Here is a 15125-nt window from a genome sequence, read left to right on the forward strand (position 1 = left end):
AAAACAGATAAGATGTACTTGCCTAAGTCATCTTTTCCCAAATAGACTCAACTGCAGCCTCATCTTGAGTATTTCATCACTTCCACCAAGAGTACTTGGTTGTCAGCCCTCATCACACCAGTCAATGCTCAAAATAGTAACTAGTGATTCGATCACCAATTTTGCTAAGTATCCTGAATAAGGAAAGTAGAGAATGTGAGATTTGGAGGGGTCAGACTGCTCTACAATTTCTGTTGTCAGCATTGTACTCTGAAAATGCACTCGGATGGATATATTCTTTGAATCCCATGCCACTTCCAAACTGTACAATATCACTGAATTATGTAGTAAAAAGGAACAAGACCCCGAGAAACCAGGACCTTTTTATCTTCAAGTATATATTTGCAGCTCTGGACCATTGACTCCCATCTCAGCATTTCTGAGAGTTTTCTAAGAGTAATGAACCATGATATTCTATTCTAATTTCTTATCTTTGTTGTTATTTCTGAAAAACAACCATCCTTAACAGATTTGTCTCTGCTAAAAATTCAAAACTAATTTGTTTTAAAAACATTTTAATTGACACATAATAATTGTATCTATTTAAGTGGTACAGTGTGGTATTTCAGTATATGTATACAATGTGTAAAGATCAAACAAGGTTGTAATTAGTACATTTATCACCTCAAACAAATCATTTTGTTGTAAAGATTAACTTTGTAAATTTGAGTTAATTTACAAACTTGGGGGAAATTTTCAAATTTATTTGGATTGCTGTTAGAATGGTTCTTAATTAGTATATTTCTCAAATTAATTAAGACTCTAGAATACCATTAATAGAAGCCTAATCCATGTACCTCGCCTGGATCCCAGCTGGTTGGATTTGACTGCCAGCCCATATGAAAAAGAGACAAAAAGTAGAAGAAAGAATGACCTTTATGCAGTTATATCAAACTGGGGAAAAGCAGTTGCTTATCCCACCGGTTTCACAGACTCCCTTATAATATTTAGAAACAAAAGTCGAGTGACAGACATATGTAAATTTATTTGTCTTGTGCTAGACAGGCCTGAGCAGAGGCATCTCCACTCCTAGCTTCATTGGAGCCTAACAAGGTGGGGGTTGAAGTTCTTCAGTTTTCACTTTCTGCAGTAGGAAGTACTTCTTAATTCAGAGTAGGGGTGTGTGTGTCAAAATTCAGTCTGTTTGAATATCATTTATGGCACTGCATAAAGAGATTATTGTGATATCGTAAAACACTTTTGAATTTCCACATATTCAATCTTCAGTTATGTAAACAACAATTTTGACTCATAGAAGACATTTATGAGACTCACTTTATACTCAAAGAAATTGAAACTCAAGGCCACAAGGCAGCTGAATAAAAATTCTCTGGCAACAATCTTAGGGTGGTGAATCTCAGTTCTGTATTCTTTATTACTACCCAATAAGCAGCATGCCCATATTATGGCATTCCCCTAACTATATCCCTTTTATTCTAAATCCCATTCATTCATTGAAGATGAATTTGATTTTATTTGTTGTTACTGTTTTTGTTTATTACTCAAAGAAAAAAAATTATGTATTCATTCATCTCCTTACTTAGGGAATTTTAACAATATCTGAATCTGTCTACTGATGTCATTGATGATCTGATATTTGTTTTACATGTGCATACCAAATTTCAGCTTTCCTTTGATTGGTGTGTGTTGTGAGGGCAGATAAGAGGCAGGAATTGGATGCCATTGTCTTCAACCCAACTTACAAAAAATTCTCTCCATTTGGAAGCCATTTTATTTTATCACAAGTCATTTAATAATATTCTTTGTATACTTTTTGATCACTGTTTGCATGATTTTCAATGATAGGTTTTTATGTGTTATATGTGATGAAATACACATAACATGAACAATTGTTACCTTTGTTTTTATATGTTGTTTTATAAATGTTTTATAAGTACTTAGCATAGTACCTTCCTCATAATAAGCAATCAACAAGGATTTATTGAAATAGTGAATGCTATTATATTGTCTGGAGTTCATAAATAGTTCTATGAGGCAACAAAGCAGTTTTTAAAATTGTGGGGTTCATAGTCTTTAGACATCAGAATCACATATATTGCATTATCAGAAGGGAGAGTCCCGGGGCCTATTCCAAATCTAGGAATTCTGAGACTCCCCAATGGGTCCTCAGGATCTGCACTGTTAACACTGAAGTGATGTTTGTGCACAGCAAAGGTGAGAACCAAAGCATATCTGACCAGACTGTAAACCCTTTAAGTTGGTAATTATATTTCCTAACCCTCTGGCAGCTTTCTGCAATAAACTCTAAAACGTCTTTATTCTTTGTATCACTAACATTGAGATTCATATTTGAAACCTCAGGAGAACCAGTTTTGAATGGGTGTTTTTCCCACAGTGATGCTCTGTATTTGAATGTGGTAGAAACTTGCCATGTGACAGAACATCAGCTTTACTCTAAATAATAGGTATTGTCTATTATTCCAGCCTACTTGGAATAATCCATGAAATATTTAACAAATATCTTCTTTTGTTAAATACTAGTTATCCACATCCTGCATACAGCTTGCTAGGATGCTGCAAGATGGGTCCTTTTACTGAGGATTAGTTTTTGTTGTATAGAATCTGGAAACAAAAGCTGCTTCAATCAGCCTGTAACTGGTGAACTTGTAAGCTGAGTACCCAGCACAAGAAGGGTCATGATGGGAGGTGCAATTCTCCCTTCCATGACTTACTAAATAATGTAGCTCCCAGAGGTAGCCATGAGAGATTTGGTGTCTGGTAACTGCTATCTGGCGACGTATGTCCATCATGCTTGATGTTCATTAGTTAGATGAGATCAGTGAGTTAAAGAACTGTTAAATTTGTGTTTTCCTTTAATGGATACATGACTGTAGTAGCAGAGTCACAGGAGAGAAACTTGACAGAAAAGGACATGGCGGTAAGATAAGCTTATTACAAATGTACAACTTTATAAATTCTTTTAATAAATTGTCTTAGCAAGGTGTCTTAGCCAGTTCACTTAATAAATGCAAATGAGGGGATTAAAGAAGGAAAAAATAAATAAATGCATTATTCCTATCTTTTTCCTCGTGTATATGAATTATGCATGCATATTATTAGTGGCAAATTAAGTAATGTACTGTTAGGTACATTTTCAGCAGGAAAACTAATTGAAAATCTGTTTTGATGAACTTAGAATAACAGAAAAATTAATGAAATTGGCAACATCTAACATTAAAGCTGTAGTTAGATTTTTTTCCTAATATTGAAAATGCTATTTCTTTGAAACTCAGTTCATTTCTTTTGCATCCTTATCAGGTAAAGATAGTCAGTAACTATCTGTCAAGAGTAATATAAATTTCCCTCCCTCAAAATATCAGTTAATTCTTTTTCAAACAATTTTAATTGTTGCCATTTGAATTTCTTCACTGAAAATAAATATTGTCTGAGAATATTTCTCAATCACAACAAAAATGCAGACAATAGAAAATGCAAACAAGACAGAAACTTAAATTGCACTAATATTAATATAATAGACCTAATTTGGGGGATTTAAAAGCTAAAGCTTTGTTGCACAGTGCTAGTTTGAACAATTTCCCTAACCCTAACTTGCTTTCTACAGTTGCAAGACTTAAGGGTTTCATTGGCAGAGAATCTGGCTTAGTGACAACATAAATTTGGCAGGTTCTTGGAAACCTTTAGTTTTGTAGATTGAAACTGCAGCTTGTTGATGCTGATAAGCCTTGCAATTTACTTATGTTCTATCATCTTGTTGGAATCATTAGCTACTCTTTTAAAGGAGGCTAGAATTGTATTGCAAAATATTTTCCCTTTGTAGTCACATTGTTGTAGTTTACCAAAACTTTGAGAAGTCCACTAGAAAAAAGTTCTATCCAATAATACCTTTGATTCCACTCTGACGTTTTTTATTCTCAAATTGCCAGAGCCTTCATTTTGATAAAAATTTTTCCTAATTTTAGTTTGCATGAAAATTGATAAATATCTGAAAAACGTAATTATAGTCATGTTTAAAGGGCATCAGGAGAGGTGCTCTGATTTCTGAAGTAAAATGGGCAGGAGGGTGGTGAGGCTTGGTAAAAGAGAGTAGAGAGAGACCAATAGAGACAATGAGAAGAAAGAGAGGCATTTTTTAGTCTTTCATGAAAAAAGAAATTGATTTGTGACTGAAATTATTGTACAAAACAGCTCTGGCAGGCAATCCAGGCCCTATGCAGCATGCTGTTCTCAGAAATTCAAAGTCAACTTTAAATTATTGCAGAGAATGAAACAAGAGTTAAATAGTCACCTGAAGAACCTCTAGCTGCAAATTTCAGCAAAAAACCATCCATCCACATCTCCACAGCAAATATATTGAGGAGGCCTCTTGAGTTCCTGAAGCTGAATTTTGTATTCTTTTCTGATATAACCTTTGACAGGTTACTTGACATAGAGTGCCACACTTCTAGAGCAATGAAAATGTCATCACTTGCAGGCACAGGTATCATTTCATAGAAGTAATGTAAATAAATATATTTATTACCAGCAGAGGGAAAAGAGAGGCTTTGCATGCTGATTTTGGAGAAGGAGAGAGTGTTGTAATTTAAAACAGAGATGATTGCAGTAAACTGACTCTTGGATTTAAATTACTTTCAATGGTCATTCTGTGCTTGGTGAAAAGTGAGAATATTGGAATTTGATGCTATAAGTATTAGAGAGATTGGTGATAAATTAAAAAATATATCAGAAAAATCTATAATTGTTTGCTTTCCCACCTCCCATGGAAGAAAGTACACAATTTAAACCTGTGCTGCTAAAGATAGGATTTATTTTTTTTTCTTTCAAGTATAGAAAAACCAACTGTCTTAAATCCCAATACAGCAGTACAATTGTTTTCCTTTTCAAAAATTCTTTCAGTTCTTGAACATATGCATATGTTTTGACACTGTGAAATAGAGTCCCTTCTGTGCACTTCTTTGCCTAATGTTATGCCATAAATGTATTTCAATATCTCTGTTGTCTTTTTTATTTACCATTGAAATGGCTATACAGTTTCATTGTGTGGCTAGATCATAATTCAGTAAAATATTCCTCTTACATTGTGCTTTAGAATGTTCTCTTATTTTTAATAACTACAAAAGGGCTTCAAGGCACATTTACATATAAAGAATGCTTTTCTATTAAATTATTATTTCAGGATGAGTTTTCCTTTTAGAAATTTAGCTCAAAGGTGACAGTGATTTTGTCACTCTTGTCATCTAGCAGGCTGCTTAAAACATTTCACTCACAATGTTTCTGTCGTAATCATATATTTATTAGATTTGGAAATGTGTTTCAAGTTGATAAATAACCATGCTTTCAACTTGAAACACTCTTAGTAGAAAAGTACACCAAAGCATGTCTTCAAATACAAGAAACGAGAGTTATGACTTATAAGAAGTCTTAGTAAATCAACCATAAGAGACTATTTACAAAGCTTGTTTAAAATTTGACTTTAGGGAATTTCAGTAGAATGAGGAAACATTTAGTAATTTTTCTTCTCTCCAATACTTACACAAACATTTTTTTTTTTCTGAGCAGAATTGTGTCCTTGACAGGCCACATCATTGCTATTTTTCTTGTTGTTTTATGCAACGGGCCCCAAACCTGACATTATTATTATGATTAGGAATAAAATCACTATTAACAATAATAGAGGCAGGAGATAATTCTTATAACTACAGAGATCACAAGATACAAGAACACCTTTTAAGAATTCAGTCTTTAATGGACTGACAACTTAGTTTTGCAAAGGCTGTCCCATGTGTGCTTAAAAATTCTCCCTCTGCCTGCCTGATACTCTTTCACACAAGGGATCAGATCACCTGACAGCAACAAGAAGCATAATTTTTGGAATCCTAGCATAAGTGTCAGATGTGTATTCCCTAAGTCTTGGCAGATTTTATCTCTGTAAGTCAGTGTAAGCTGTTGCTCCATTTATTAGTGTTTCTCAAAGTATGAATCTCAGACCACTTTCCTTAAAATTACCTCAGGTGATTTTTAAAAATGTGTTTAATTGGGTGTCCCTGAAGATCTTCTGAATCTAAATTAATCCCAGGAAAAATGTTGTTCTATACATTGAATCTATATGAGAAGAAGAAGGGGAAAAAAAACTATTTCCATATATTACTGCTGATTTGCAGTAAAAACCTAAATTTGACAGCATTGGACCATTGATTCCATTAACTACTGATTGAACCACAATTTTTGCCTGATGCTATCTATGTTAAAGGCCAAGTATAAACTGTTCAATAAGAAGAGGTATGTGCCCTAAACTTGGGGATTTCTCAAGTTAGGAAACAAAAATAAAATAGTAACACAAACAAATATGATATTGCAATTGGGATAATCTGTACAATGAAGTCCATATTGTAAGGGAGATTAAATAGTAAGCTAGAATGCTTTGGAAAGTTAAGAATGCCTCTCTAAGGGAGTCAAGCCTTTAAGAATAGAAAAACAATTAATAGATAACAGATGAATCGGAGAGGGAAGAATACATCAGGAAGAAGGAACATCATTTGCAAAGGACCTGTGGTAGGAGAGAAAATTAGAAGAACTACCACAGACTAAGAGAAGGATGGAAAATTAAGTACAAGGAGAGGTCGAAAGAATAGAATCTTGGCTGAAAATCCTTGAAATTAGCAAAACCATCCCCTAACAAGAAAACTTCAGAAGTCTAATACTCTCATGTTTTAGGTATGTTATTTTTTTATGTATATTCTTTTCTCCATTAAAAAATGAAAAAAAAAGAAAAGAAAATGTAAAGTTGATTAACAGAATCAAAATGACTTTGTGCTATATGTGACAGTCTAAAATAGCACATATTTGTACTGAAAGGCAAACATTGTTTGTGTTAAGCATCAATGTTTTTTTTATAGGTCATTGGTTATAGCTTCCATGGAAGTTTTTAGTTTCTTCCCACCTCAGTCTACCTTGGCATAACATGAGACTTAATGACTCAACATACTGAAGCTTAACTTAGAGACAATAAGCCCTTCACATTGAAGTTCAAATGTCCTGCACTCAAGTTATTTTTAAATATTTCTTACTCATGGCTAGATGAGGTGACAAATAGGCCTCTACATATATAAACAGTTGCAATTTTTGTGTCATGGTCATAGGATATCACCTTGGAATCTTTATTTCAACACATTTTTTAAAAATCAGATGTTTTTAGAATATTATTTTAAAATATATAGCAATTTTCCTCTGTTCATACAAACCTAGAATTTGACTTATGCAATTCTCTGAATGCTGGGGAAATTTTATCATTTTATTCATAATCTGTACTAAAAAGGAAACTGAGTCTTACCTTTTATTAGTGAATTTTTTTTCCTCTTTCCACATTTTTATTGGTGTACTATAGTTGTACATAAGGATGGGATTTGTTGTTACATATCCATATGTATACACAATATAACAATATAATTTGGACAATATCCTTCTTATGTCAACATTTATCAAAACGAATCTGATGGAAGACAACACCTCAGGACATCAGGGGCAATTTATTATAAAAGACTCCCTAGTCAAATAAGTTTGGAACAACCTTGAATCACTTGGTCTTCTTTTAAAAGACATTTCACAGCATTTAACAAAGAAATACGCCTTGTAATTCTCCCAGATGAGATATATATCAAGTTTCTTAAACTCATTTGTCCATATAATTCTGTCTTATTTTCTGAAAAACATTATATAGGACTAGTATTTTAGGGACAAAATCAGGGACATGCTGCCTTCTGCCATGTTGTTGCAACTCCCTACTCAGGAGTGTGAAGGGTTTCCCAACCTCATGTCACACAGCAACACAAGTAATAGGATAGCAGTAGCACAGAGCATCACTAACAACACTGAAATATATATCAGCATAACCTGCTGTCAGAATTAGACAACAGACATCTCTGAACGACAACAAGTGGTCTGGCTCCAGTCAAGAAATAGAAGCCATATAGTAAACTAAACAAGAAATGTTAGTGTAAGATCTTACAACTGTAACTCAAATAAAACAAAACAACGCACAAGACTTTCAGATATAAGGCAAAACTGTATGGTAGCCTAAGATTGAAGGATTGACAAACTTGAAAAGGATCCTGGCAGCTTAGAGAAGGTATGGGTCAGCCCATATCTTGTTGGTTAGCCAGGTGATTTAGCCAGGCTAGTGCTGGTCTGCAGTTTCTAGAGAAGCAATAGACCATGGGCCTGAGTGTACATGGAGCAGACAATCAGCAGTTGATGGCAAAACCAGGCTTTGGGAATCAGAGTACCTGTCTTGGCCAGAGACCTTCAGAACACATAGACTATCAGATTTATAGAGGGAGCAGCAATCTATGTTTATCTCTTGGGGTACAGGGAGGCTGCATGCAGGATGCTCAGGAGTTTACAGAATCAAAAGCTGTTCGCTGTGTGACCCTCTAGGTTATAGACAGCTATATGCCTTACTACTTATGTCACTTAACAATGTGCATGCAGGTGATAAAGCTGATGTTTTCCTCCTTCCACAAATAGAATAAAACTTGGAGTAGTGATTACCAGATTATTTATCTGTTAGGTGCCAACTTTTTATTTTTGAAATTATTATACATTCACAGAAAGTTGCAAAAATAATAACAGTGATCTCATGGATTATTTATACAGTTTTCTCTAGTAATAACATCTTACATAACTACAGTACATTATAAAATCCAGGAAAATTATATTAGCATAGTGTGTCCATATCTAGTTCTATACCATTTATCATCACCAACACCACAATCTACAGAATTTTTCTACTTCCACATAGTCAACTCCCCACATTATAATTCCTAGTAACCACTAATCTGCTCTGCATATTCATAATGTCATCATTATAAGAAAGTTGTGATCATGAAATTATATTTTTATGTCACTTTTGAGATTGGGTTTTTTTCATTCAGCATAATACCCTTACATATGTAGTTGGACAATATTTTTTTATCTACCCTACAAATCTTTTGTAATTGGTTTATTTAGATCATTTACATTTCATGAAATAATTGAAATAGTGGGGCTTACATCTAACATTTTAGTTTGTTTTCTCTTTGTACCCTCTTTTCCATGTTGCTGTATGGGTTAATTGAATATTTCTTAGAACCAAAATAGGTTAATCTATTATGATTTTTAGCATACCTCATATATGATAGATATTTAGATGTTTTCTCTAAGTATTTTATATATATATATATATACATGTATACATATAAGCATGTATATACACACACACACACACACACACACACACACGTATAAATGACTGAATCCCTGTAAGCACTTCTTTAATGTGAGTAGTGTTGAGCATTCTCATATATAATACTTAGATAAACCATCTGAATATGCATCATAGATATGTTAAAATCACATATAATATTTATGTTAAATATAATAAATATATGCCTATATGTATAATATATGTAGATCTTCTCATAATCTATTAGCATTAACATTTTAAAAGTTTGAATTAAGTGTAAAATTTTTACTGAGTTTATTTCTTTATCTTTCCTAGTTATAACATAACTATATTAAGTAGCTCCTCTATATCTAATGAAAACTACATCAGTTAACATTATTACACATTTTGTTTCAACTGTCAACCCTAATTTAAAAAAAAAAGAGGTATAGTGTATGTATCCATGAGTTTACTCTTTCTGTTCTTTCCTCCTTCCTGATGTTCCAAGAGTATTATTACTATTTGTTATTCCCTTTGTTTTTCAAGAACTCCCTTTAGCCATTCTGTTAGGACAGATTTATTTTCGCTAAATCCTCCAAGTGTTCCTTTTCTGAGAATTCTTTATTTTCTCTTCATTTCTGAAAGTTAATTTTTCCAGATATAGAATTTGGGGCTGGTAGTTATTTTTTTAGCACCCAAAAAAGTGTTCTACTTCCTTCTGGTTGCCATAGTTTCTGATAAAAATCTGCTGCATTTGATTTGTTTTTCCTCTTGGGCAAGGTGCCCTTCCTTTCTCATTGCTTTTAATAATTTTAACACAATGTTGTTTTCTGAAATGTGATATGATATTTGTGGGGGTTAGTTCACCTTCTTGAATCTTTAGATTTATGTATTTTGCCAAATTCAGTGAGATTTCAGTCACAGTTTCTCTGAATACTTTCTCAATGATGCCATCTTTCTTCTGTTTTTCCAATATTCCACGATATTGACATTGATGTTAGGTTTCTTTTTTTCTTTTTTTTTTTTAAATAATCCCACTTGTCCCAGAGGTTCTGTGGCTCTATTTGTTTCCCTCTGTTTTGTGTGTGTTGTTCAGATTGAGTGATTTTTCATTTTTATCAGTTTATCTTAATATTCACTCATATTTCCTTCTGTTCTTTCTACTCCATTGAGGCCATCCAGCACATTATTAAAATTTAGCTATTTCTATCTCAATTCTGAAGTCTCCATCTTTTTCTCCTTTATATCTTCCAGTTTCCCTAAGCTATTGCATTTAAAATTTTTGTAATCATGTTCATAATTCCTCAGGAAAGCAATTTTACATTGGCAACTTTAAAAACTCTTTTGTCAGATGATTCTGACATCTCTGTGATCTCAATGTTGGTGCCTGTTTTGCTTATAGTTTTTATTGTTGTTTTAGTTTTTCTTCCCTCCCTTCAAGTTTAGAAGAAAACTTGATCAGAGTGACCCTTTCTCTTGGTCAGGGTGATTTCCAATTGTATCCTGTATTCTTTTCTATTGTATTACAGATTCTGAGTCTTAAGTCTGTTTCAGAAGAGGGGAGTTGCCCTGCTATTGCCAAATTGAGTTAGAAATCTAGTTTCCCCAATTAGCCTCCTTTGGCTCTTAAGAGTGGGGGGCTCCCTTATTGCTGGGTGGAAGGGGTATTTCAGGTTCCTCACTAATATTCTATCGGAATCACCCTGGCTAGCTGGGAAGAGGAGAGGCTCCTCTTGACTGCTCTCCATGTGGCTGCCAATGACAACCCACTAGAAGGAAAGTCTGGTGCATGAGGTGGGTGATGGTGAAATGTCTTCTGATATAAACAGAGTAGGGGGAAAATGAGTAGAAGACAGAGATAGGAATAGGATTATTATTCCTAGGATAAAGAGAATAGGATTTATTAGTCACTGTGAAATCTAATATACAGTAAAGAGGGGGAATTTTGATATTTTTAAATTCACACATTAAAATTGTGTGTTACCACTAGGTGGAACAGAAGTACAGGGTGGCCCCCACTGATATCTTTGAGAAGGACTTGGAAACAATCAAATGGGACTAAAAATCCTGCTACCTACTAAGTGTTCTCTGACACCATGCTAGTATGTGGGGCAGGGAATAGCAAAGGTATAAATGATCTAGACTCACTTCCTTCCTTTGGTGATGGGAGTGGGGGTTTAGTTGCAGCTCTTGATTGGTGTTTTTCCAAAGATCCAAAGATCAAAACTGTTCTGTCTTTCAATTTGTCTTTCTTTGACTAGAGGAAGCAAAATTTTTCTGGGAAAAGTTCTTTTCTCTGAAGTTTCTGGGCTACTCATTCTTCTATCAAGCAGTACTGTACATGTGAAGCAAAAGGCAAGTCCAGGGGTTCCACTGCCATATTGTGACTCAGGTTCCAAGGCCTCTTGACAACTCACCTTTTCACTCACTTTCAATGGCTTCTTAAATTAATTGTTAAATAAAAGCTCCAGGGTTTTTAGCTGTATTCAGTGAGATAAATTGATAGGTTTATGTTTAGCCTATCTCAGTGTTACTTTTTTGGATCCCATTTTCAATAGGAGAAAATGACTCTCCTCTCTGGCTTGCCAATTTTTCTTTCTATCAGCCTTCCTTTCCTAACTATGCAAGGTTGGCTCAGAAATAAATCTTCCAATAAATAATCTCATGAGATCACTATTACCAGCTGTGACAGTTTCTCAAACATCCCATGTTAATAAGATCTTTTCTGTATTCCATTTATCCACACAGGAGACAGACATTAACAGCATATGTTGATTAAATTCTCAACATATGCTGATCAGTTTCCTGAACAGATATTCAGGTCTTGTTTGGTGCTACTGTTTAATTGAGACTTTCCATAGTAAGGGACTAATCCAAACTTATTAATTAACAATGTTATTAAAGCCAATTTTTCCAGACTGTTTAGTCTATGGATTTGTGTCTTAAAACACTCAATTTCTTTTCCCAAACACTCTGATCTAAGAGGATCATGAGTGGTGTAAATGTTTTAGTAATTAAAATGATGTTGTTTTAGCCAGAGATAGAGATAGGAATAGAATTTATTAGTCACTGTGAAATCTAATATACAGTAAAGATGGGGAATTTTGGTATTTTTAAGTTCACACATTAAAATTGTACGTAATTATGGAAAACATGTGATATTTATACATACACGCACATACACACACACACACACACACATATATATATATATATAGTATAATATTCAAATCAGGGTAAGCAAAGTCTTCAAACATTTATTATTTTTTGTGGTGAGAACATTTAAAGTCCTTTCTTTTTGCTTTTATAAAGAAAATCAATACATTATCATTATCTATATCACCCGACTATGCAATAGAAAAAAACAGAAAGACTTGATCTTATTCATATATGGACTCTAAAGCTCTTGGTTTTACAGAAGATGAGAGTAGAATGGTGGTTACCAGAGGCTGAGGAGCATAGAAGTAAAGAAGAGAAAGGGAAAGATTGGTCAAGGAGTACTAAGTCACACTAGAAATTTCACATGGATTATCTAATGCATCCTCAAAATAAATACTTGATGCATATTTTACTAATAAAGCTTTCTCTAGGTAATCCAGATAGTAAAACCAAAACTGGGACAGAACTCCTGCTGTAAGTTCAGTGCTTGCCAACTGTCCCACAAAAGACTAGTATACCATTAAATCAAATTAATGGGGGTAAACATTGTTTTAAATGAAAGATCAGAGTAGAAAATATTAACAGACATTTTTACATAGTAAGGGAAAGTATTATTTAACAAAAGCTATACTTTGTTTATATGTATTTATATATTTATTAATCTAATATATATACTAAGTCCCAATGCATTAAACATTTTCCATACATGGCTGGCAGGCAAAGTCTAGGGCTATTGTGTTAGGTGACCTTTTGATATACTTCCAAGACTTACTCTATAATATAGTTTATCATAGCCATTGTGCTAATACTTTTCCAGGAAAATACATCATACTTTAAGAGTAATATTTACTTTTTAAAGCCCCAAACTTGCAATGCATAATCTCTGGGCTAGAATAGAAAGTAGTTAACACACACACACACACACACACACACACACACATATATATATAAATGTATATATATATATATCAAAAGTTTATGTTAGCATGTAACTTTGCAGCCCATAATTTAAGTGTGTGTGTGTATATGAATGCATACACCTATGTTTCTGGTAAAAGTATATTTACCCATTTAAAAAATGATTTTAGATGTTGATGGACCTTAATTTCATTCATTTGTTTATATGTGGTGCTCAGAATTCAACCCAGTGCCTCACACGTAATAGGCAAGCACTCTACTACTGAGCCACAACCCCAGCCCCTTGTTTTTCTTACTACACACTACAAAACTCTAAAACAAGATGAGATTCCAATTAGTTTCACAATGAATGAGAACTGAGCATTTAAATTAAAAAAAGCCTTAAGCTTCAGTGGTTAGGAGAGCAGATTCTTTAGTTGCATAAATGTATTTCAAATCGAGGCTTTGTCAGTAAGAACCCTGGACCAACTATCATGCAATTCGATTTTCTTACCTGCACAATTTTAGTAATAGTATGAACCAACTTGTGTGTGATAATGTTGAGGATACACTGGGGTGTGCATATAGAGCTACTATTAAAGTTTTTGCTTTAGAGCAAAAACTTAATAATTGTTACCTATTAGACTATGATTTCTGAAGTAAGACATTTGCAGAAACCAATAATTTCAAAAGAAATCCTAAACTGACACAGGCAGGAATGACCCCTTTTGCTTCATTGCCTTTTTCATAAATTGCCCTTTTATCAGAGTATACTAAATAATGAATTATCAAGGCTGATTTCACATAGAAGAGAAAGGAAGAAAACCATGTTTTCCTAAATCCTGTCTCTTTATTTAAATTGCCACATCTGTATAAACCATTCCCCTAATAATGTGTTTATTCTAGCTTAACTGGCATAACCTTTGAGGTCAAGTCAGGAGCCAGATATCATATAGCAAGACTCGGTACTCCTGAAAGGGGTGTCTTGAAAGTGACTAAGATGTCTGAGCACATTTTTAATAATTAAAAAAAAAATCTCTTGACATTGCAGGACAACCTAGAGCCACCCCTGTTTCCAATTCAGAAGGGCTCCCTGAACCTCCTGAGGCAGAAATGGGAATCCAGTGATTACCAAAGAAGTGAGTGTTGTCCTGAGAGCAGCCGTTTCAGGCTCTTGCAGCTTCAGGAAAGCAAACTGCTTGAGCCCAAAGGAGAGGAGCCATCAGCACCTGAACCTCTCCATCCCTCAAGACTGCCTTGCAGAGCACAGGAAGAGACAGTGAGTACAGAGCCTAGAGAGAAGGGGCCTGAGCACAAAAGTGACCACTCCAGGGAACACAGCCGTCCTGAAGTGCTGAAGGAGGACTCCCTGACCAGTCGACGCAGGATTGAGCGCTTTTCCATTGCCCTTGATGAGCTGAGGAGTGTCTTTGAGGCTCCCAAGAGTGAAGACAAACCAGTTGGACCAGCTGAATATGACCGAAAGGTAAGGAGCTATACATTGAGAGTCTCAGTTTATATTTGACCAGCCAGGCAGTTTGCCCAACCTGCTATTTATTTCTAAGTATGTAATGCTTTCTTTCCCCCCCCCCTCGCCTGTACTCTAGACAGATGTCTGGAAGCAATCATTTAATACAGTGTGAAGTGCAGCATCCTCTATTATTGACTTCCACTATGGTCTGTTGTAGTGAGGATCTGACCTCCTTCTACTCCCACAAAAACAATTCTGATGTGTCCTCTTATGTTGGTATTTCTTATGTACGTGCCTTGTTTGCACAATTAGGGTACAAATTCTTAGAGGCAAGGGCCATTCCTAACCATTCTTTGTATTTCAAACATTTGACAACGGTGC

At 34.5% G+C, this 15125-nt stretch overlaps 1 protein-coding gene across 1 annotated transcript; it reads left to right on the forward strand.

The window, feature by feature from the left end:
* The first annotated feature begins 8229 nt into the window (after window positions 1-8229).
* Window positions 8230-14798, forward strand: LOC101965477 (uncharacterized). Its single transcript, XM_005315945.1, has 2 exons — window positions 8230-8379; window positions 14325-14798. The coding sequence occupies exons 1-2, from the start codon at window positions 8230-8232 to the stop codon at window positions 14796-14798; spliced, it is 624 nt and encodes a 207-aa protein (XP_005316002.1).
* Window positions 14799-15125: the final 327 nt, after the last annotated feature.

The sequence above is a fragment of the Ictidomys tridecemlineatus genome, chromosome 7, assembly GCF_052094955.1.
Source record: "Ictidomys tridecemlineatus isolate mIctTri1 chromosome 7, mIctTri1.hap1, whole genome shotgun sequence".
NCBI classification, from domain to species: Eukaryota; Metazoa; Chordata; class Mammalia; order Rodentia; family Sciuridae; genus Ictidomys; species Ictidomys tridecemlineatus.

Excerpts from the sequence above, each read along its gene's own strand:
- LOC101965477 (XM_005315945.1), top strand. The coding sequence starts at position 8,230 with ATGGGCCTGAGTGTACATGGAGCAGACAATCAGCAGTTGATGGCAAAA. Across the intron at positions 8,380-14,324 it reads ATCTATGTTTATCTCTTGGG|GACAACCTAGAGCCACCCCT; the intron begins GTACAGGGAGGC and ends TTGACATTGCAG.